Genomic DNA, 24,572 nt, shown 5'->3' with positions numbered 1-24,572 from the left:
GTGTAATGCTAATTGAATAAGTAGTATATCAATATATATATCATGCAAACACATCATGTTATTCATGTAAAAAGTTACTACAAGTGTCAAATGTAGTGGACTAAAAAATCAAACATTACCCTCTGACGTGTAATGGAGTATACAGTCGAGAAAAACTTGGAATACTGAAGTACTAATACCCGCTCACTAACTGCTTTTTTTTACACTATATTTCACATTAGACACTGAAACAGACATTCTGTAAAGATATTTATTGCATAAACTTTATTTCCTGCAACAGTGGAGTGAGCACATTTAACTCTAAAACCAAAAGTGTTTTCCCCTCACGGCGGTGCAGAGACAAACATAGAAAAACACAGTCACTATATTCATAACACGAGTAAAAACATACAGAGTGCTTCAGCCCGACTGCGTGGGAGTCTCCTGTTTGTGCACGAGCTGATATGATGGATAATGATGTGGAGTAAAGTGGCAGTTGTTTTAAAGGTCTCCTATTATGCAAAATCCACTTCTTCATGTCTCTTCTACATCAACATGTGTCCCCCCCTCTGTGTAAAGAGACTCTGGAAGTTTCAGGAACAAAGATTCTCTCTCTTTTTGTCCTGATCCATTTTTATAAAAACCTGTCTGAAAATGAGCTGATCAGATTTTGGCCACTTTATGATGTCATAACGATGTGTTGGCTTGTGTAACCATTAGCCAATCACCAACCAAGGTAACCCCCCTCCCCACCCACCTTATCACCTGAATCTCCTCCTAGAGCACCATTGTGTTCTTTGTAACCAAATATCTCTCAGAGGGGCGTGGGGAGGGGCTCCTTATTTTCATCTAAAGTAACAGACAGAGAATCAGCACTTTTGAAACAGGGCTGAAACAGAGGGGATTATGGGATGCTGCAATGATCTGTTTGGTGTTTGGAGCCAAACATTTCAGAGACATGTTCTGTATATATCTGAGACCTATAATATATTGATGGAAAACAGTATAATAGGGGACCTTTAAGGGGGGGGGGGGGACTCAGGCGGAGTTTTTCTTGAGGAAGTTGATGAGTCCGTTGGTGGAGGCGTCGTGGGAGTGGACCTCCGCGGCGTCCGTCAGCTCGGCCTCAATCGTCTTGCAGAGCTGTTTGCCCAGTTCCACTCTAATGATGCGGAGGAGGGGAAGAGATCAGAATCAGGAATCGATAACACTTTAATGGTCAGATCAAGTCTGAAATGTGACTTGCATCCCAGCAGCTCCATGTGTAACATCAACACAGACAAACATCAAGACTCAATACATGAAAAACAAACAACAAACATTTAACATAACAGCACGATCAGTGAGAGAAAACATGCTCAAAGAGCCTTTAGCGTGCATTTGATCTGGATTCAGCTCTGTGTTTACTGTGAGGATTGACTGGAGCACAAAGGATGCTTCAAAGGATACTTCAAAGGATGCTTCAAAGGATGCTTCAGTCTGACTTTATTGAATCTCCCATTAGATGGTAGCAGTTCATATTCTCTGTTCAGAACATGGTTCGGGTCCCAGATGATGTTGTTGGACAGCCTCATTACGTTATTATGATAGTCCCACAACGGGGACATGTACAGTGTTACAGCAAACCTGGCATATAGTAGCAGGTAAGAAAGGCTAGAGATAAAGACAAACGAGTACACAACCATGGCTAAAAAATTTGTAGCAGCAAATTAAGAAAAACTAAGTGACATGAATAACACATCAAAGTATTGAGACCTTATAACAATGTTGGGACAAGATTGGTTTAATGGTGGGAAGAAAACAATGAATGACTTAAAGGTCACCTATTATGCAAAATCTGATCTGTTTGGTATTTCGAGCCAAACACTTCAGAGACATGTTATATATCTGAGACTGAGTTGAAAAAAAGTGTAATAGGGGACCTTTAACGTTCAATCAGAAATGGACAATTGCAGCCACATTAACCAGGTGAAGTTTTCGGGGCATTTAGTAATCCCTTTTTCCCAGTTCATTCAAATGCCCTTTTTAGAGAGGACTTCTAAGTTAAAGAGGTCATGTTATGCTCATTAACGCTTAAAGGTGGGGTAGGTAAGTTTGAGAAACCGGCTCGAGATACACTTGTTGTTATATTCCATGGAATGCTCTTAACATCCCGATAGCAATGAATATCTTAAGTGCTTTGACAAAAAATACATTAAAAAATGTCATCTGTGGAAGCCGTAATACTGTAAAAAGCACGACCAATCATTTTAGCCGGCCCGGCTAAAATAACTGGATGGCCTACCTGCCTGTCAGCCTTCCATCTGTGCACAAACTTATCTCGTGCCCTCATTGGTCATGTGCGCGTTCGTGTGTGTTGGAGGAGGGGCTCTGTAAGGAAGTGGCAGATTTTTTCCGGCTGTGTATTTTCAAATTCTAGCACACTCGAGCTGGTTTCTCCAAAATGACCTACCCCACCTTTAAGCTGAGTGAAGTATTCAAACCCAAGATGTTCAAATGGCTTCATAAAACCATCAGACTCAGGAAGTCAAAATGACGGCTGACTTATTTTGTATTTTATGAAACTTTGGGAAAAAAAACACTCAAATTTAAAGAAGAGTTCAATGGGTTTTAACAAAACAACCAAATACCGAATACTCACCCCCACTGGTCGAAACTGTTGATCTCCCACATCACACCCTGGATGAAGATCTTGTGCTCATACATCGCTGAAAAACAATAAAGAATAATTATTGTCCCAATACAAAACAGACGGGGTTAAGGGTTTTCAATTCAATGGGATTTCAGAGTTCAGAGTTTATACATGTATTATAACATATTTTATAATATAGAATCATTGGCTGTTCTCACCTATCAGCGCTCCCAGTGTGTACGGGCTCAGCTTCTTGAAGATGATAGAGTTGGTCGGCCTGTTTCCTTGGAATACCTGTGGGAAAAAAGGGAGAAATGTATTATAAATATTTTTGTCAAATGTGAACATTTTGATGGAATTTCAGTCGATCTCACTCAATAATTCAAAAATGATCGTGTATGATGGCCAGCATGGATCTTCCTGATCATTTCCGAGGTTTATAATGTGTAATCACGGTCACTGGAGGGCACTATTCATCATAGGATTTCTTACTCTAGTCATTTAGTACTTTCTTATGTGGAGCAAATGAGTTTGGTGTGAGTAACATGAGATAACTGCATCTTCCTTATTACAGACTGAAGGTCGTTTCATTCCGTATGTTAAAATGTACAATTTGATATATTATGTGTGTATTTAGATATATTTGAACATTGTAATCCTTTGTTTTTAGTATTATTATATCATTTATTTAAACCAGCCGTTGTAAAATTGACGTAATAGCCGACTGCAGCTGCTGGTAATTAGAAGTGAGAAGGAGAAAAGAATCACGGAGCAATATCGTTTTTTGACCTTTGAAAATATGTGTTTGTACTGATATCTTTTGTTTAAGTAAAGAGTCAACCAAACGTTCCTGAAACATATTTTTGTTGGAGTCAAGCTTATTGCTACTTGTCGATATATTAATTTTTGGATTACATTACATTGCATTTAGCTGACGCTTTTATCCAAAGCGACTTACAATAAGTGCATTCGACCAAGAAGATACAAACTTGAAGAAAACAGAATCATATAAGTACATCAGGTTTCATAGAGCCAAAACATTTCAAGTGCTACTCAACTGGCTTTAGATAAGCCAGTCCTTTATTAGTATATAAGTGCTTTGTTAGTCATTCTATTGCTCAAAGTGGAGTCGAAAGAGATGAGTTTTCAGTCTGTGCCGTTAGATGTGTAAGCTTTCTGCAGTCCTGATGTCAATGGGGAGCTCATTCCACCATTTTGGAGCCAGGATAGCAAACCCACGTGTTTTTGCTGATGGGAACTTGGGTCCCCCTCGGATTAGACGGAACTACACTGTATATAGTAAGGCTTTTCTTTTCTTGATCAGACTCACTTTGTGCGGCAGGATTTTCTCCAGATCTTCTCCACTCAGGCCGCCGGCCTCCAGCTCCTTCCTGGCCTCCTCCGTGGTTTTCCCCTTCATCAGAGCCTCCGTCTGCGCCAGGAAGTTAGCCAGCAGGATCTACACACACACGCACACGCACACACACACACACACACACACACACACACACACACACACACACACACACACACACACACACACATACACACACACACACACACACACACACACACCTTCAGATAAAGTGCATGACAGTGTGTGTTTTACAATTATAGAGATCTTGCGAGCCATATGTGGATATGCACATGTTTCTCATGTATTTATCTATCATATTCAAATTACACTGGTAAGGGGTTAGAGCTCTTTGGAGGATTAAAGTATGTATTCTATGGTGTTCCAGGTAATGAATACACACACTAACTGCACACCGCTGCGCTATTTCACAGATTTGGGGTCAACACTCCTTAGAGGTCGCAAGGGTAAGTTTAGTTAGTGAGATGATTTTGTGAATGTGGCAAACTGTAACTTGAATTAATACTGTAAATAAATTAACTGTAAAATAATATGTTTGCATCATCTATAGATCAGCCAGTACTTGATAGCACAAACACTCCAACATTAGGAGGGGATCAATATCTTAAAGAAGGTGAGGAACTTCATTATGTTCAAACTCTTGACCACTACTGGTCTCTAAATGCAGATGAACAACTCCTGTGGTACCTTGTGGTGCAGGTTTTCTCTGATGGGATTCTGTGACTGAGCTGGGATCAGGAAGTCTGAGGGCACCATGCGAGTTCCTGAGCGAGACACAGTTGAACTGCATTAGATGTATATTGATACACCAACAATTACCAAAATGACCACAATGAAACATGGAATAAATACATGTTGACGTAAAAAGACGGCAAGACAAAAGAAAACACTGCTAACAGATACAAAATGACAAGAGACCAGAGCTTCGATAAATGGATGATGGAAATAATAAAGGCACAAATAAACAACAGTAAAAAGGCTAAGGGACTTTTGAAAGCCTGTACTTAGAGGCCGATCGTCTCATCATTTGACCAAGGAGATAGAATTAAGATAAAACAATACATGGTTAGTCAAATCTATAGATATTGACTGATATCCTACATGTTGGTGTGTTTAAATGATCTCTCTGGTGTTACCTTGGTGGATGAGCTGGTAGAAAGCGTGCTGTCCGTTGGTTCCCGGCTCTCCCCACACTATCGGCCCGGTGTGGTAGTTCACACGCGCTCCGTCTTTCGTGATGTACTTTCCATTGGACTCCATGTCACCCTATAGGAGACACATGATCAAAACTGTAAGCTGCTATCTCTGATGGTTGGGAGACTTACCAGAATCTAGTTTGGTTTACTGAAGCCACTTAGAAGATGTAGTTTACAAAATCAAGTTGTCAATAAGATAAACAACACATTTTACAATTTAAAAAAACGGGCACGAAATTGAGTTTTAACGTGCCAACTTTTTCATAAGTCATACATAAACCAAAAAAAGTCACAATGTATAACTTAAAAAAACACATTTGACTTATATTTAAAGAAAAAAGGGGGTGGGACTGGTCAGAAGGGGTTACATTTAAGTAGATAAGCAATAGTAAAAAAGATAAATACAAATAATGTATTCAGTTTTTAAGGCCAAACATTGTTTTTAGTTTCAATAAAATATGACTATACAATAAAAGGCATACCAAATTATTCATGATTATTCTAACTGTACATTATCGCTGTAAGATCTTATGTATGCATGTATGAATTGTTACTATTGTAAATATGTGTCTCTCCTGTTGGTATATTCTCATATAACTAAAGAATACAGATAACATCTGATCTTCCTGCAGCGTTGTGGGCTCAGACCTGCTGGAAGTATGCGGTGAAGCGGTGCATGTACTGGTCGTAGGGCAGCATGGCGTGGGTCTCAGCGTGGAAGAAGTTGATGTACCAGATTCCGAGCAGAGCCAGAAGGACGGGAGCGTTTTGATCGAGAGGAGCGCTGCGGAAGTGGTTATCCTGCAGGAGACAGAGGGAGAGATCACTCACATGCATCTTCTATAGCTCCAGGAAGGATTATATTAAAGGTCCCCTATTATACTGTTTTTCATCAATATATTATAGGTCTCAGATATATATAGAACATGTCTCTGATTGGCTGAAACACCAAACAGATCATTGCAGCATCCCATAATCCCCTCTGTTTCAGCCCTGTTTCAAAAGTGCTGATTCTCTGTCTGTTAGTTTAGATGAAAATAAGGAGCCCCTCCCCACGCCCCTCTGAGAGATATTTGGTTAAAAAGAACTCAATGGTGCTCTAGGAGGAGATTCAGGTCATAAGGGGGGGGGGGGGGGGGGGGGGGGGGGGGTTACCTTGGTTGCTGATTGGCTAATGGTTATACAAGCCAAAAAAATCGTTATGACATCATAAAGTGACCAAAATCTGATCAGCTCATTTTCAGACAGGTTTTTATATAAATGGATCAGGACAAAAAGAGAGAGAATCTTTTTTCCTGAAACTTTCAGAATCTCTTTACACAGAGGGGACACATGCTGATGTAGAAGAGACATGAAGAAGAGGGGACACATGTTGATGAAGAAGAGACATGAACAAGTGGATTTTGCATAATAGGTGACCTTTAATTAATTTCAACACTAAAAAGGTGAGTGTTGGAGAGTTGCCTACCATCCAGTGAGCTCCAGATAGAAGCTTTTCATAGTTTTCAAAGCCTGATGAGGAGAGGAGTAAAACTGTTGTAAAACTATTTTTATGCTGATTAATCAGTTAGTTCATTTAATCGACAGATATGTTAAAATAAGTTTCTCCGTGAAACATCATGCAAAGCATCACTTCAAAGCTTGTGTTGTAAGAAAAGTGTCTTGGATATAAGTTATTCCTCAAAAGAAAAACATTAAGAACACGACATTTTGACGAAAGTTGACGATCCCAGAACAACAAATTAGTGCACGTATCAAGTTGTTTTTGATAATACAGCTCAGAAACTACAAAAGTCAGAAACTCACTAATTCAAAACATAGGGATTTTAAATAATATGGTTTTGTGTTGCTTTCAGAGTACAATAATGTGTGTTTTAATTGTATTTGACATACCAATGTGCAGAGCAATGGCCATTCCAATAGCAGACCAGAGGGAGAAACGACCTCCAACCCACTAAAGGAAACAACAAAGAAGATACTGAAGGTATATCCATGCAGAATGTGGGTTTTCATAAAAGAGAGGCAATCGTCACACACGTAAAAAGGTGCATAACTGCAATAGGAACATTCATGAAATGGATAACCAAGTATTAATACATAATGGAACTAAGATTATTGCACATGCCTTCAAAAGAGAAACTAGAGATTTCGTTCAAAATGACACATCAGCACACAATAAAAAACGGCATTGTATATTGAATATTTGCTAATAAAGATAAAAAACTATGTATTATTTTGATTAATATTTAAGAGTTGCTGTTCCTAGATCTCAAAGTGTGCAGCACAATAACATTCATTTGCATAAATCCCTTTCTTTTGGTCTCCACTAGGGACAAGAAATACTGTTAATCTGTTCATTTCATGAGTTCAAAACACTGGCAGCCATGTTTCCCGTGATATAAAGGGCATATTACATCTGTTACTAAATTCAGCTGTGTGACCTTTGATTCCCCTCAGCCTTTACAGTAACCTCTGCAAGAGAGAAGGTCGCTCCCAATAATAACCGAGTCAGAAGATAGAGGAATCTGATTACAGGCAGCTGCTGGCCACACAGGTCAAAGCCTTATCGTCTTATTTATAGCCGCTGCCTACTGCTTCAATCACAGCGTGTGATGAACACAAGACCTGAAGTACAAACATACTCACATCCCAGAACTCAAACATGTTCTCCGTGTCGATGCCGAAGTCCTTCACTTTGGGCTGAGGGGAAGAAAGAGAGAAAAGATGGATAATTAGGATCAAAGAGAGAAGGTTTAACCTGCAAAATATTGCTTTGTGACTTACTCCATTTGTGGAGAGAGCCACAAAGTGCTTGGCGACAGCAGATTTCTGTTGAAAGAGAAAAGAGAGGTTAAGACGGGAGGATATTAGCTAACAACACAATGCTGTTTAAAAGCTGCTGCATACTCACATCTTTGGCATGTTCGAGGAACCATTCCTTGGCCGAATTGGCATTGGTTATGGTCTCTTGGGTGGTGAATGTCTACATATGGAGAATCAGAGAGAAATACATATTAAACAAAGCCTTAATATCCGGTATAATGTAAACAAAGGGTATTGTAAAGATTTGCCTTCAGAAGAGGAACTGTGAGTATAGAAAATGACGCTTAAATACACATCACAAAGACTCTCATGGTTATACGTGTCCGTGCTTTAAGATATTTGATTGTTACTGAATATGAAATAAAAACAACATATGATTTGGAAACATTTTTGTATAATCTTTAAAAGGTTTCTCTCCCTGAGCATCTCTTGACTTGCAGTTCAACAGGATTCAAGTCTCTGTTAATTTACAGCGTACCACAACCTCTGTCCTTAAATCCTTGCAGCACAAAAGGAAAAACTCTCCAAATAACTCCCACAATTTACAGGACGAAGCCTCTTTGGGGTCAACAAAAGATTGTGTACCAAATTATGGTAAAACGTACCTTGGATGCGATGATGAAGAGGGTTGTCTCGGCGTTCAACTGTGCCAGGGTTTTAGTGATGTGCGTCCCATCAATATTGGACACAAACCAAACACGTGGTCCCCCCTTCGAGTAAGGTTTCAGAGCCTCGGTCACCATCAGGGGGCCCTGCCAGACAAATCAGTTCAATTCAACCTCATATAGAATAAGACTGCACAGTTTAAAGGTCCCCTATTATACTGTTTTTCATCAATATATTATAGGTCTCAGATATATACAGAACATGTCTCTGAAGTGTTTGGCTCCAAACACCAAACAGATCATTGCAGCATCCCATAATCCCCTCTGTTTCAGCCCTGTTTCAAAAGTGCTGATTCTCTGTCTGTTACTTTAGATGAAAATAAGGAGCCCCTCCCCACGCCCCTCTGAGAGATATTTGGTTACAAAGAACACAATGGTGCTCTAGGAGGAGATTCAGGTGATAAGATGGGGGGGGGGGGGGGGGGGTACCTTGGTTGGTGATTGGCTAATGGTTACACAAGCCAACAAATCGTTATGACATCATAAAGTGGCCAAAATCTGATCAGCTCATTTTCAGACAGGTTTTTATATAAATGGATCAGGACAAAAAGAGAGAGAATCTTTGTTCCTGAAACTTTCAGAATCTCTTTACACAGAGGGGACACATGTTGATGTGGAAGAGACATGAAGAAGTGGATTTTGCATAATAGGTGACCTTTAAAGGAAGGAGCAGAAAAGCTATCAATTATGTAATTGCTTGTTGAAGTTTTGCAATAAAATGCATCGTGAAAGTCCAGAAATGTCACTCACAAGGTCAGATCCTCCGATGCCGACGTTCACAACATCTGTGATGGCCTTGCCTGTGAATCCCTTCCACTCACCGCTGCGAACTCTCTGCACAGACACACAACAACGTTATTTAAAATGAGGATAGCTACATCAAGGGTAGGCAGGATTGCATACTTATCTTAAGTGTTTAAGCTCTAGTGCAACAACAAAACTTTGTGATTTTGTATATTTCTGTCGGTGCATTTCCCTCACATGGCAGAAGCCCTTCATCTTCTCCAGAACTTTGTTGACGTCGGGCATCACGTCCTTGCCGTTGACCATGATGGGCGTGTTGGAGCGGTTCCTCAGAGCCACATGGAGCACAGCGCGGTCCTAGATATAACACACACACACACACACACACACACACACACACACACACACACACACACACACACACACACACACACACACCACGCACACACACACACACAGCTCTCAGTACTGTTGGCTGCTTTAAGTGTTGCTGATCAAGGAGTTAAAGAATATGCAGCAGTTGCATTCACTGTATTCAATGCTCATTTTGAAACAAGCCAAAACGTACGTCACATGGAGTGTTACCCAATCAAATCTAAAAACCTTCTCATTCTGATTTAGCACATAGATGGGGGTCTTTTTTAAAGCTTATTTCCTTGCAGGATTCTTGTTATTCTGAATTGTTGTATCCTCGTGGTTAAATGCACTTATTGTAAGTCATACTGGATAAAAGCTGGATATATGAGATTATCACTGCTGTAAATTAAGTCAGATGAGTCAACTAGGTATTCAAAACATTTTAAAATTATGAAAATATTGACCTTATATTTTAAACATAGCTGTACAATTGTATTCATAAAAAACCCTCAATAAAACACATTTAAAATGCATTGTGAATTATTTTGGCTTTGATAATGGTGTAGAGTGAATCTGAGTGAGCACCTCGGTGAAGTTGATCTTCTCTCCGCTGAACATCTTCTCTCTCGCAGCTTCAATGCCTCTCGACTTGCCCTGAAAAAGACAATACATGTTGGATGGTGTAATCAGATTAAAACAGTGTATTTGTTGTGACAAAGGAGTTCTCTTTGTGTTTGGTGCATACATTAATACTAAGATGATAAAAGCACATTCCAAAGTGCTGCATAGTGATTCAAATTGATGACCGATTTGCACAACCAAAATATCAAAACATGTGAACATGAAAAGACATATTTAGTTTCAAGATGAAAACAGTATATCATGTGAAAAGAACCACATGCAGAATTATGGCATTTCCACCTCAAAGCTGCTCATATCTTGATATATCTTGACATGTATATGAAGAAAATAACAAAAACAAAATAATAGTCATCATTGCAATTGCAGCAATGTGGTATCATGTTCAATGGTGACTATGTTAAATATGGCACATGGTTCATGTGTACAGTATGACTGTATGTGTGTGTGTGTGTGCGTGCGTGCGTGCGTGTGTGTGTGTGTGTGTGTGTATTTACCAGATCGACCAACATCTTCATGACTTCATCAGTGATGAGGTTCTTGGAGTAATCCAGAAGAATATCTCCATCCTCAGTTTTCAGGTTTAAGCTGTCCAAACACAGAGAGACGTCAGAGAGAAGAGTCACATTTTCTGACTGAATGACAAATATCCAAACAAACATTAGGATTCTGTGGTCGTGTGGTGTTCTGAGTTTGAGTTTACAGTATTATGTAATAAGGATGCACAGGTGAAATGCATCAGAGCATTATCAGGGGAACTTGACTGCTGAACACACAGAAACCAATATCAAAGCTCATTGAAACACTAAATATCTCTCCTGTTCAGCAGAGTTCAAATAAGTACTTACATACTGTACTTTAGTGAAAGTGGTTATACTAGTACCAGTATTATTATTACTGATAAAAAAAATCTAAATTAGAGAGAAAAATATTTGTTCAAACAACATACATTAAATGATACGTCTAGGTAAAGTAGAAAACATATTTATATAGGTTAAATTGTGTAATACAAAATAAAAGGTCAAAGTAAAAATGTGTACTTTGAACTGCAATATGACTTGTAAATCACAATATATGCAGTACAGTGGCGTATTATTAAGATATTAATGCTGAGTTGCACAGTTCTGCAGGGTTTGACTGCTGATAGAATGAGTTCTAGTGTCAGTGTATTGACTCTCTAAGACTTTCTGCACTACTTTTTATTTTGTATTTTTGTATTTTATTATATATGTTGCATTGTTGGAGGAGCTCAGGTCAGAAGAATTTCATTGCCATTTCTACAATGTGGCTTTGTGCATATGACAATAAGGTTAAACAGTACAGTGTGCATACCTTAATTTATTGAATCTGTCCTTGTCAGCATCAAACATGTGCCTCATGTTGAGGTTCAGGGCGTGGGCGGTGTACCAGTCCTGCAGCTTCTGGAAGTTTGGGTCCTGCGTGAGAGCCATGGTGTCCGAGAGAGAGAGAGGAGAGGCTTCCTGTGTGCTCCGCTCTGCAAAAAGAAGTGACTCTGAGTGGGAAAGAGCCGGCCAGAGGGAAGCTTTTTGAAGGGCAACCAGAGCAGATATCCAACATGCCCCTCCTACTAGAGACACTCTATATCCAGGTCATCCAGGGCACACACACACACACACACACACACACACACACACACACACACACACTACACACACACACACACACACACACACACACACACACACACACACACACACACACACACACACACACACACACACACACACACACACACCACCACACACACACACACACACACACACTGCCTACAGGGGTAAAGTGTAGGCTGAGTGAAAGCCGCAGCACAGTGACATACTCAGACAGTACAGACAGTTCATAATACTGTTGATCTCATTGTTAATCCTTATATTTTCTACTTTCTTGTTTATTTCTATAGTCTTTTCATTTTGATTGTACAATGCCATGTCTTTTTATGCTGCTGCAACACAAACATTTCCAAAATTGGGATCAATAAAGTATTATCTTATCTATCTTATCTATAGACTTTCGATATTAGAAGTAGTCGTGATTCGACATGTCATGCATAAATAATATTCCCAGCCAACACAGGCTTCCAAGACTCAACACTATTTTCCATTTTCAAGGTAGTGAATTTAAAAGCATCACAATTATATACAATTCTTTAAATCATTAAAGCACCAAAACATGTATCACTTACACTACAGACAACAGAGTATTAAGTATTCTTAAATGCATTAGATATCAACCTTTTTAATGCTTTTAAACCATACTAATGAACCCACTCAATAAAAACACACTATCATGCAGCAAAGTGTTCAGCCTAGTGGACGTTTTTAAAAGTCCCGAGTGCTAGGTGTAATGCTCTTTATCAAACACTAGAGGGCGAGAAAAGCTAAGTATCTAGCCATAACTAAAACATTCCTTTTAAGGCTCTTTCCACAGTCTGAATAAAGGAAGGTATTATCAAGGTGGTGAATTAAAAATAACAGGAACAACAATTTTGACCAAAGACGTACAACGAAGAAATCTGAATGGATTCATTAAACATTTTTTATTTCAAAACAAGGCAGGTGATGTATCAGAGGAAAGTTCAATACATGCAGGAGTAGAACTGACAAGCAAACATTTCCAATACATCATCCTACATTCCCGAAATATATAAAAACTGGTTTGATAACCGGTTCATCTTTAGATAATATTCTTCCATGCAAGAATAGAAGACAAAGTAGGTTTTTTTAGACTCTCAAATATGGGATTGTCCTGATTGTTTTCTGATTTCAATCATAATAAAGTGATTACATTTGTAGTTTGGCCTTTGACGAACTGAGATGGACTTTTTTCACTATTTTCTATAGTTTGTAAACCAATCGATTAGTCGGCTCCAGGAAATATTCAGTAGATTAATCAATATGAAATACATTTTATTTTCAGCTCTGGGGAAAGGAGAATATGTTTAATTTCATCTCGGCAACCTTTTTACCTTTGATACTTATGTAGCTTACTTATATGATATATGTTCACAATATATGTAATTGTATTTATACACAGGTTAACATTGTACAGTAGATATATGAAACACTTTACTAATTGCATGACTAAACATGCAAAAATATACGATTTAAGTTTTCAAATCCCACTTTTTGTGCCTGTGGTTCTACTGTACACTTGGAGTTATATATACTGTCTGTAGTATATTCATATTGATTCTGTCTATTATACTGTATTTTTGTACCTGATATATAGTGTATTTAATTTCTACTATACTGTCCATAGTGTAAATACTGTCAGATGTACATATTAATATTATACCATGAATAACACTGCACTTTCTGCTTGTTTTGCACTTCTGGTCTTCTTATCTTAGTACTAAGACAATTACAACGTTGAATCTAAATGTGTGTAAATAGTTTTGGTTTTATTGTGAAGGTCTCACCGGAAGTGCTGGTTTTTATCGACGTATCCTTAACTTTTTTCAAATGTGCATAGCTGAACATGCACAAATATACAATTTAAAATTATTTGTACCGGTGATTTTTAGTGTAAACGTTGATTTATAATTTGTATTTTGGTTTTATTATGAAGATCTCACCGGAAGTGAGTGTTTGTATTGCCGCATGTTAACGGCGGTCACACAGACAGGGGATTCGCTGTCAGGAGGGTGGATGCCTAGAGATGGTGAGCGATGTGGTCATTAACTTAACGCGTACTAACATATTTTAATGTTTTTCTGAAGCTGCTTTGTTCCATCTGGTGTCACGGTAGTGCTGAATATTGTTGGCTTTTAACGGAGCACCACTGGCCCGTTAATATTTTCACCGGGCGCTTAAAATCGTGTCGCAGAGGGCTAGCTAGGTAGCTAACGTTAGCATCGCTTAGCTATGTGGCTAGCGCTAGTGTGTCCAATATCGGACGCACCTCACTCTGACATGCACATTTATATTTTTCTTCACATTTTGAAATCTTAAAACCCCCCCATTAACGGTCATGCACATGTTTTGTAGCGTAGGGTTACACATGCATGTGACATTTTGGTGCATTCATAAACTGAAGTTTGGTATACAAACCCAATGGGATGTTTAATGCTAATGAAGCGCATCCGCCTATGCTAGCGGAGGAGGGGCGATTGGCGGTATTGGTTATTTCTGTTTTCCTTGCCACTGGTTTGTATCACTGGGCGATGCTTCAGGTTTGATGCCTGTCTTTTGACCACGGATAGCTTTGACAATGCAGGTAAGATACAGGTGTTATTAGGCTCTAATTTAAGCATCGGTTTGACTGCTTGTCCGATAATGGACTTGGGCGTTCTTGGTTGTGAGTTGCAGTCGGTATTTGCCAACCGAACAAGAAAAATAGGTTAACGTGAGACGAACTGGCGACAAACGGTGTTTTTTTTGCAGCTTGCATAGCAGTGACATGTATGTCCAAGGTTGGCTGACAATATTAATAGCTTCCAGAGAAAGTGCACTAGCGTGATAGCTAACGAGCGAGTGTCTGGTTCTGTGTAGCCGGAGGGCAAGTGTCAAAGTCGGGTATGCAGCGGAGCCAGGATACCCCGCTATCTACCGTGTGTTGTCCGCTTTTCTACATGTGCTGTGTTCATACACTGTTGCAGATGAAGCCTGTCCGGAGAAACTGCACGAAGGGCGTTAAAAGGCCGTATTAATAGCTGCGACATAGTGTTCCCATGACTTGGACCATGTCATCCCGGAGAGTTTCGATGAAACCGGCTAACTGCGCTTGCGGGGATTCTGTTACACCTTCCTGCTAAATAGTGATCGGGGTTTTAAAATAATCCCTTGGCAAGTACACAACTAACCAACTAGTTACCTGCCTCCTTCAAAGTTACAATATTAACTGTTTCGCATGTGCAATAGTATCCAATTTACCTAACAGCAACAATTACATAGGTTTTGTAATCTTATCTACAGAGGTGTAAAGTAACTAAGTATATTTACTCAAGTACAATTTTGAGGGACTGTTACTCTACTATTATAGTACTAGTATTCCACACTCCGTAAACACAGTTCTACATTTACATAAGTAAAAGCTCTGAGTACTCCTTCCACCTCTGCTTCTCTATTGGCATTTCACAGAAACAAGTGATCAGAAAGGGTTTTTTATGAATGTTTGGATCATGCCGCAGAATGTCTAGGAACTATTTATGTTATCTATTTCTAAAGAATCGTAATCTAAGAATGCAAAGCAGTCATATACACAACCACAGTGGCGTTGTCTAGTTTCTACAATAAAGAGGACTCATATCTGTAATAAAGTAATTTGTTATGTTGCCTCACCTCACTTCATGACTGCAGGCAAGGGACCTGTGTTTTGACATCATGTGGAAAGTTTCCTGTTGTGATCACTTTGAACTAAAGTAGAAGTAACCATTTAGTAACCCACATTGGATTTGATCATTAAGAACAAGGACATTACTCCTAATCACAGTTACAGTTTTTTTTTCTTCGATGCATTGGATGTCTTCATGAAAAGTTATCAAGTTTTATGATAAGCAGCCCGTCTGTTTACTGGTCAGCTTCCACTGTCATTAAATCATCCAATTTACTAAGGGATGCTTTTTATAAACAAAATTGGCAAATCATGTTTCTCTAGGGGCTTAAATACTTTATTGTTTTCTAATATAATTGAAATGGTGACGTGTTGAGAAGAATGACAGGAGAGTCTAGGATATTCTTAACATTTAGATTAGTCAAAAGTTGTCTGTGTTGTTTTCAGTTATAAGATCATATGGATGTATAAGTGGACCTGATGTAGTTCTATCTGACATTAAAGGTCTCCTATTATACTGTTTTTCATCAATATATTATAGGTCTCAGATATATACACAACATGTCTCTGAAGTGTTTGGCTCCTAACTAGGGATGTCCCGATCACCTTTTTTTGCTCCCGATCCGATTCCGATCATTTGATTTTGACAATCTGCCGATACCGATTTTTCCCGATCAGATCTTTATGCAATGCATTAAGAGAAAAAAAAGGAGAAAAGCATTCAAGTTGTCCCTTAAACCTCACGTTCTCCACCACAGATAACGGCTGGTCATCCAACGCGATGAATTCAGCTATCTTGGCTGTTATTTTTTTGGCCTTTTCACTGTTCTGGGGCAGTTTCTCTTTCCTTTTAAAAGTCTCTGAAAGTGTCGGTTGTTTCAGTGCCGTTACCTGAGTGGCCGCTGTGTACTCGACGTGTTGTTGTTGGTGTTTGTTTCTCAGGTGGCGTACTAGATTGATCGTGTTGAACGTAGCTCTGTTCTTTCCACCACGCGGAACCTCCGCCTTGCAAACATTGCATCTGGCTGTTACACTGCCTTCGCTTTCAATTTTATAATACTTCCAAACTCCTGACATTTTCTCTGTCCCGACTCCCGAGTCACCAGCTGAACGTAGCCTCTTGTTAGCTTACTGCTACTATTAGACACTGCGCCCACTCTGTTGCCAGATTTGAGAGAAATAAGCAACCAGGTCTATGAAAACAAGCCCAAAAGAAGCAACACATGCATGATGTTGTGTAATTTTAAACCAAAACTAAGGCCTCAGGATGACTTTAAGACGTGAACATGGTCATTTTTGTTTTGTTACATTAAATGAAATAATACAAATATTTTAATAAAAAAAAATCCCGATCCCCGATTTTTTTCTTCCGATCTTTTGAAAATCACGTGATCTGCTCCGATCCCCGATCACGTGATCGGATCGGAACATCTCTACTCATCATTGCAGCATCCCATAATCCCCTCTGTTTCAGCCCTGTTTCAAAAGTGCTGATTCTCTGTCTGTTACTTTAGATGAAAATAAGGAGCCACTCCCCACGCCCCTCTGAGAGATATTTGGTTAAAAAGAACTCAATGGTGCTCTAGTGCCACTTTCACACCAACGCGGTTCCAAGGCCGGTTCGGAGCTAGAGCCTGAAAAGCACCGTTTTTTCCTGTTCACACCGCAGCGGAGCCGCCTCTAAGCTCCGAAAACCGATGCTTTTCAAGCACCAAAAAATTGTCGGTCTAGAAGCAAGAACCGCATACGTCACGCTTACGTCGGAGGCGGGGGCAGGGGCAGGGGCAGGATCAACCTGAGCAATAACAGTTTATGGCGACGCAATTACGGCAAATAAAAGTTGTAACAAGCAGTAGTGCTGAGCAAAGTGACTAGAACGCAACCACACACTTGTACAAAAAAAACACACTTTATAAAGTCAGGCAACACTAACCAGGCTTCGTGTGATTCTGTTTATTTGTGCCTTACTTTGACCATCCGTTCGCTGTCATTGATCATTGTGGAGAGCAGGCAGACATTCTGTTTTGTATTATAGCATGCTATCGGATGGAATCAATACATGGGCTGCACAGGTTGTCATGTCCGACTATAGTAGAAAGTAGAATCGTAATGAAAAAATACGCCGGTAAAATGTGCCGGCTTATGCCACAATAGGATAGCAACAAGTAGTCAAGATAGTCAGTTTAGCTTTGGTTGCTATGCTAACATCACCCATTTTATACCAGAGAAACGTTCATAACAGCATTGTGATGCCAAACAGCGGGCAGCACTGCAGCGGTCGGTAAATGCAGCTGAAACACATTAATAAACAATGAACCACGGCACTCTGGAGAAAAGTACAAGGGTTGAGAAGTAGTTATTTAATTTAATCTGGCTTCGTATGATTAAAAGCAACACGATCATCGACCCGACGCCGCTGGGGAGAAAATCAGCGACGTAAACGGTGACGTCATGACGCAGCAGCGGCAGCACCAGTCGGGCTCTGGGCGGTATGAACAAAACGGGCTGAAAAGAAAAACCGGTTCCGAACCAGAAAAGCTCTAGCACGGAGCTAGAACGGGAACCGCGTTGGTGTGAAAGGGGCATGGTTGGTTGGTGATTGGCTAATGGTTACACAAGCCAAAAAATCGTTATGACATCATAAAGTGGCCAAAATCTGATCAGCTCATTTTCAGACAGGTTTTTATATAAATGGATCAGGACAACAAGAGAGAGAATCTTTTTTCCTGAAACTTTCAGAGTCTCTTTACACAGAGGGGACACATGTTGATGTAGAAAAGACAGGAAGAAGTGGATTTTGCATAATAGGTGACCTTTAACACACAAATAAAGAGTTACTTCAGACTTGGAAGGAGGCATTTGTGTTTAGGTCATTCCCTCTTTGTTGAGTTTTGCAGGCTCGTACAGCTTTCACTGAAACAACACTGAACCTACGTGTTGACATCTGCCACAGCTGTGTCACTATAGAAATACGTGCTTTGCTCTGCAGAATTCCTGTCTGTGTTTCTTTACAATGGCTAATTCACCCCAGAGCGCCTGAATGCATCACAGTACGTGCACTAAGGCTGCAGTTGTCTCACTTTTTCTTGTTGTGAACATGTGATGTGACCAGGAGGTCCTTAGTCTAACATTGACTCCGGATGCATGTGAGAGGAAGTCGACATACAGTCACAAGATTACCGTTTGCACTCGCCTCGGGTGGAGGACAGTCCTCTGCTTCACTGTTACTGTCCTGTCTCCATTTCCTTCAACAAAGAAGCTTTCTAATGTTTCTCTGGCTGCACAGTTTGCGATTAAACAGATTTACTGAGACGTTTCTGCTGGGGAAAGCGGTGAGTTAACCCGAGCTATAGTATTTATACATCATGGGAATTCTAACTTTTTGTGTATTTACTTTCTTATCTGAAATAGATTTTGAGTTTTTTTTGAAGTATTTCTCTCGGGCTACTTTATCTTTGAAGTTTGAGATTCTGACAAAGCTCTCAAGATCATATCAAAGTAACAACAGGTGTTACAAGAGGGAAGCTAAATGTTACCTGTGGTTTGTGGCTTAGACTCGGCAGCACCATACAGAGTATATATATTTTTGTATAGCTTGGTTATACTAATTTTAGCCACATCAGGAATATCACAACACTTCGGTGACAGAAACGTTCCTGGCACGGCTCAAACATATAGCTTGATAGTAACTAAATTCAATCAAATGGTATTTTTGTTGTATAGATGTAGTCTTATTGGCATGAAAAACTAGTCAAAGTGTGTATCATCATAGTGTTAATGCTGTCGCTGGATGCTCTTACTTTTAAATGGGTGTTTTTTTTATGTCACTGAATCTTTGTGATGGATGTTTTACTGTGTAACACTTGGGAAACATTGGCTCGGAGAAGTGAACCTATTATTGTACTATAATCCCTGATTGCATCACTTTTTAGTAGAATATATTTGTTGTACAAAGACGATATCAAGTCCCCATTATTAAGATAATAATGTTCTGTGAAAGCTATGACAACAATTTGTCCAACTATGATCTAAGAGCTAACACAAATTGGATGGTTTGTTTGCAGTTCCCTCTTTGTGTTAGATAATATCCACCTACAACACGTTTATCCGGCCCATGCATCAGAGAGTTGCAGGCTTGTTTGAGTTTGTATTGTGTGACCGGATTTTCATTTGGATACACAAAGCTAACAACACTATTTGCACTGTTGTGTGGCAGCAGCCTGATGTCTGCTTCAGGGGATTTGTCAGCTCTACATCTGCTGTTTATATATATATATATATATATATATATAATATATGCTGCTTATTTTCTGTACTTGAACCGAATAGGCTGATTTCTTGGAACAATTGTAGACATTTTTTGAGGGAAGCAGCAGGGAGGTTTACAGATATCAGGGGTCTGGGAAACGTCCCCTCTTGTCTCCAGGGAAACCAGTATAGACTTAGTTTGTGGTCAGCTATTCGCCCCTCGGTCAAATATTCCCAGTGAGATGCACCAAAGCTCGAGCACTAGAGATGATCAAATAACACAAGAATCAAGGCTCTCGTGTAATGTGATATTTATCTTTATAAATCCCCGCAGGAAATATTTACCTTGTGCTTTTCCACGAGGAGGTTGGAAGTCGGTTCGGCTACTAAACAATGAAATGGTGGAGCTGATAGAGATTTGATATTTTGTTCAAGGGCACAAGGCTTCAACCAGGCTCTACTGTTTAAATAGTACGCTTCATTACTCAACCACGTTACTATATCCTGTTGTTATTACGCCTGTCAACAGATTCTACACATACTCTGTGCAGTAAAGGGGAACGTTCTTTCTCTTCTGTGCATTAGGTTGTTTCTGTTACTTCAACTTTGTGCAACTCTTTTCTTGTTGTAAAACAGAAACAGTTTTAATGTGACCAACCCTGACTTCCATGGCACCTCCATATCCTGTCTCATTGTGCCTGGATGTGAACGTATACATTCGTACTCTTGGTCATGGCTAAAAATACAGCACGCTGTGGCTGGCATGCTTCACAACCTGCAACCTCTGTATATAGCAGGCTCAATATAGGCTGAGGGAAGCATTTTCATCCCCACAGGTTGCCACCAGGCTTTCATGAATGGAGCCGACGTCAGAGCCTTTCATCAGAGCTCTCACTTGTTGATACCCACCGGTTGGGCGCACTAAACACACTCTATTGTACGCTATTCTGGAGAGGATATCTGAGCTAATTCTGTTTGCCATCAGCTGAACACAAAGGCATGTGTAAAGACTCTGATAGGGGACATGTATTTGCATTCATGTACCCATTTAGAAGTCAATTTGTCTGAATACCTCTGACACAAAAGTTAATTAGTTGATTATTTGTGTAATTTATTTGTTAGGATGGAAGTTTAAACAAATAACACATGATTTGAAATGTGTGTTTGCATATGCGACACAAACCCGCGGGGCCCGCAAGTTTGTCCTTTGTTAGAGTGGCGAGTCTACTATTTTTATTGAAGCCATAAGCTACTTACAATGTGTGTTAGGACAGCACAGGTTAGCCTAATATTACCCAGCTTGTTCACCAACTATATCAGCCTCTCCACTGACTATTAGATACCAGGAAGATATGGAACAAGGTTGTTGGATATTGGGATAACAATTTGATATATAAAACAAACCTGTTCTTTGTTCTACCTTTCTGCTGCTTTCAGTATCATTCTTACGGCCCGTCCACACAGCAGCGTTAAAAAAATCTTGAAACGCTTCTGCCCATTCACTTTGAATGGGGTGACGTCACTTTGCCTCACTTTTTGCCGAACTGCATTGTGGGCAGGCGAGCGGAGATTTTCAGGATTCAAAGTTGAGCAATGTTCAACTTTTGAAGCTGAGGTGGAAGCGTCAGCCAATCAAATCCCGTGTATGCAAATCTGACAGTTCAAGCGCTAGCCAATCAAACCGCGTGTATGCTAGGAGAGACATACCGCAGGTCATTTCCTCATATTCCAAAACATGGAGGAGAAATTAGCGGTAGGGAATCACCCGGTGCTTTATGACCAGTCCCTATTCATGTGATTGGTTGTTGGTGCCTTGCTCGCAAAAAATCCCCAAGCTTCAGATACGCCCACCTCCAAGATCTTTTTACCGCTGCTGTGTGGACGGGCCGTTAAATACAACAAATTGCTTAATTAATTTAAAAAGAAAATGGAAGTAAATTGTCTAAAACATTCTTTATTGAACAAATCAAACGGCATCAATAAAAAGAAGGGAAGTTACATTTTGAAGTGCAGTTTTCTACTAACTCTCTCTTTAATAGGGATGGGTATCGAGAACCGGTACTAAGTCAGTACCGGTACCTGATTGGACGGTATCGGTATACCGTTAAGCCGCTGGACAAATGGTGTTGCTATCGGTATATGAATTACGCTACTTCCTTAGTTTAAACAATTCTGGTTGGTTGGGAACCCTCATCCCGTGTGACGTATCCGGTTTGAGTACCACTCTGATTGGCCACTGTGAGTGCCACTCGTCATCTCTCCTAACAGCGCTCTTATTATTGTGAGACTCCCGGCGGGGGCAGACCATAGCAGGGGCAGACGCAACATCTTGCTAGAAACAGCGTCTCAAGGCTTCTTAACATTTAACAACCTATTAATGATGCATACCCACTTAACGGGAAGACACTCAGCTAACAGACGATATTAACCATTTTACCTACACGGAACAGAATAACACCAAGAGTCTAAATCAACACTTAGCAAAACGGGCTAACGGGGCTAACGGCTACTTTAGCACATAACTGGCAAAAGCGATCTTTTCTACGTAATTTTAAACGGTTAATCCAATGTCTCTGTAACTTTAAAATGATTACTGATAATCCATCATTACAATTATAAATAATAAAAGCAATAAATGGATTATAATGGTTAGCTGACCGGAGCTTCCGGTTTAGGAGGTGCACACGCAGCGTCTCGTTTTAACTGAATAATGGTCATGTTTACTTGGATTTATGAACTGCCCCTAATCACCGCCCCCCTTCCAGAGACACACTGTCAAACACACTAACACCTGCTTGGTATGACAGTGAAAAAGTTACATTAAATAATACATATAAATAAATTACAATAAAATGACTGTTTAAAGGTGGGGTAGGTAAGTTTGAGAAACCGGCTCGAGATACACTTGTTGTTATATTCCATGGAATGCTCTTAACATCCCGATAGCAATGAATATCTTAAGTGCTTTGACAAAAAATCCATAAAAAAATATCATCTCTGGAAGCCGTAGTACTGTAAAAAGCACGACCAATCATCTGAGCCGGCCCGGCTAAAATAACTGGATGGCCTACCTGCCCGTCAGCCTTCCATCTGTGCACAAACTTATCTCGTGCCCTCTTTGGTCATGTGTGTGTTGGAGGAGGGGCTCTGTAAGGAAGTGGCAGATTTTCTCCGGTTGTGTATTTTCAAATTCTAGCGATCTCGAGCCGGTTTCTCAAACTTACCTACCCTACCTTTAATCTTCACATCTTGTAATCATGTCTATAATTTTGAGCACCAAATTATTGAAAAGTATCGATAAGAGTATCGAAAAATACCGGTATCGATAAAATCCTAACGATACCCATCCCTACTCTTTAACCAACTCAAACTCTTTTGCGATATGTGTATTGATTTGTTTAAGTTGACATTGGGATGACAATTTTGAGCCCTGATGTTGTGTTTTTCCTAACTTACTCAACAGTGGTTTTCTTAAAGAAAAGTTTCACTACTTCTTTAGAAAGTGTCTAAACTAAAATCTAGCAGACTTGTCCCCGATTTCACAGGAAAGTATATCTGCACAGCACAGCAGAGTATCAAAATAAACATAATGTTAGTTCCAACACGTTCGAACAAATGGCGACCACAGCAGCATAAGTTGTGGGAAGAAAACCAAACATTACTCTCAAACCACCGAAACCTGCAGCTGCCGACAAAACAATTCCAGGAGAAACCCTATAGGGATGGCAGCAAATCTATTCCTGCAGTTAATATTAAATGCCAGCCAAGGCCTTTATTTTTCTCTTCCTCTCACAAAGTCATGCAGCTGCACGTGTGAGACTTGTGTGTTTTTTCTGTGCGCTGGTATGAGGAGACCACAATACTCTCCTTGTGTCCTGAGAGGAGCCTGGCTCAGCTCCTGTCACACAGTTGCTCACAGCACTTGTCCTGTCATTTGGGCTGACCTTCCCGACCTGTCTGCTGATTCTCAGACGTTACTGTCACTTATCTGCTCTCAGGAATGTCTTCAGTGACGCTCTCCTATCAAAAGACATACTCCTTTTTATATATATTTAAGTACACAATGAGGAGATACTTTGTTTGGCTTTCCCTCACCTGCTTTTGTGCTCATTTGAACCCACGCTCAGAGGGTTCGAGGGAAATACATTCCTTTGCTTCATTGGCAACAGATGTAGGGGGAGGACTTTTTTTTTTCTTCTTCTTCGAGCTGAACCTTGTCTAAAAACAGTGCGGTGTGGAGCGTCGGGCAGCTGTTTTGCCCATGGAGGCTGAAATAGACTTCATGAGAGCTAAAGTCGGGCCTGTGGCTGCAGCGTCACCGTGTTCCCCCTCACAGCGGCAGATGGATAAGGAGCTGTCAGCAGGAGGAACAGCTGCCCCATCCACAGCTATTAAACTACCTTACTGTGATGTGGCACTCGCACACACATAGCTGCACATCCAAAAGTAACTGCTAATGAGCGGCAGTATCCCGAAGGTTACAGAAGTGGGTTTGTGACCACAGTCAAATCTGTGTGTGGAGACTAGTGAATTACAAAAAGCTCCTAAACAACTGGTGTGAAGGTGCCCTTGAGCAGTGGCAGTAGTAGAAGTGTGCAGATGTACTGGGCGCCATCCCAGGTGTA

General features: G+C 40.2%; 2 protein-coding genes across 4 annotated transcripts in view; one reads left to right on the top strand and one right to left on the bottom strand.

Moving 5' to 3' along the window:
* Positions 1–851: 851 nt before the first annotated feature.
* gpib (glucose-6-phosphate isomerase b) lies at positions 852–11,925 on the bottom strand. The gene is made up of 18 exons (XM_034148380.1): positions 11,743–11,925; positions 10,908–10,998; positions 10,357–10,425; positions 9,652–9,771; positions 9,421–9,504; positions 8,611–8,757; positions 8,094–8,165; positions 7,967–8,011; positions 7,829–7,882; positions 7,076–7,136; positions 6,651–6,694; positions 5,831–5,983; positions 5,123–5,252; positions 4,674–4,750; positions 3,942–4,070; positions 2,830–2,905; positions 2,621–2,687; positions 852–1,141 (listed from the first exon to the last, which is right to left on the bottom strand). Exons 1-18 carry the CDS (start codon positions 11,859–11,861, stop codon positions 1,018–1,020), a joined length of 1,662 nt encoding a protein of 553 aa, XP_034004271.1. The 5' UTR covers positions 11,862–11,925; the 3' UTR covers positions 852–1,017.
* Positions 11,926–14,034: 2,109 nt separating this feature from the next.
* LOC117496687 (uncharacterized protein KIAA0355-like) overlaps positions 14,035–24,572 on the top strand; it is a 56,589-nt gene continuing 46,051 nt past the window's right edge. The window contains exon 1 of one of the 3 annotated variants that reach the window (XM_034148413.1): positions 14,035–14,088. The gene's annotated coding sequence lies outside the window, so the exon portion shown is untranslated. Of the gene's footprint in view, positions 14,089–14,563; positions 14,644–18,910; positions 19,032–24,572 lie in introns of those variants that run through there. The other 2 variants (XM_034148415.1, XM_034148414.1) reach the window with 2 other exon arrangements.

This window comes from Trematomus bernacchii, unplaced genomic scaffold (assembly GCF_902827165.1).
Source record: "Trematomus bernacchii unplaced genomic scaffold, fTreBer1.1, whole genome shotgun sequence".
NCBI classification, from domain to species: Eukaryota; Metazoa; Chordata; class Actinopteri; order Perciformes; family Nototheniidae; genus Trematomus; species Trematomus bernacchii.
The sequence above is the reverse complement of the archived record's forward strand: the minus strand, read 5'-3'. Positions and strand labels throughout refer to the sequence as shown.

Bases quoted from the DNA above. Each gene is read 5' to 3' on its own strand.
- gpib (XM_034148380.1), bottom strand. From the start codon at position 11,861: ATGGCTCTCACGCAGGACCCAAACTTCCAGAAGCTGCAGGACTGGTAC. The intron at 9,772-10,356 runs GTGCTCACTCAG...TGTTATATCTAG, and splicing joins AGAAGATCAACTTCACCGAG to GACCGCGCTGTGCTCCATGT. The intron at 4,751-5,122 runs GTAACACCAGAG...TGTCTCGCTCAG, and splicing joins CTACCAGCTCATCCACCAAG to GAACTCGCATGGTGCCCTCA.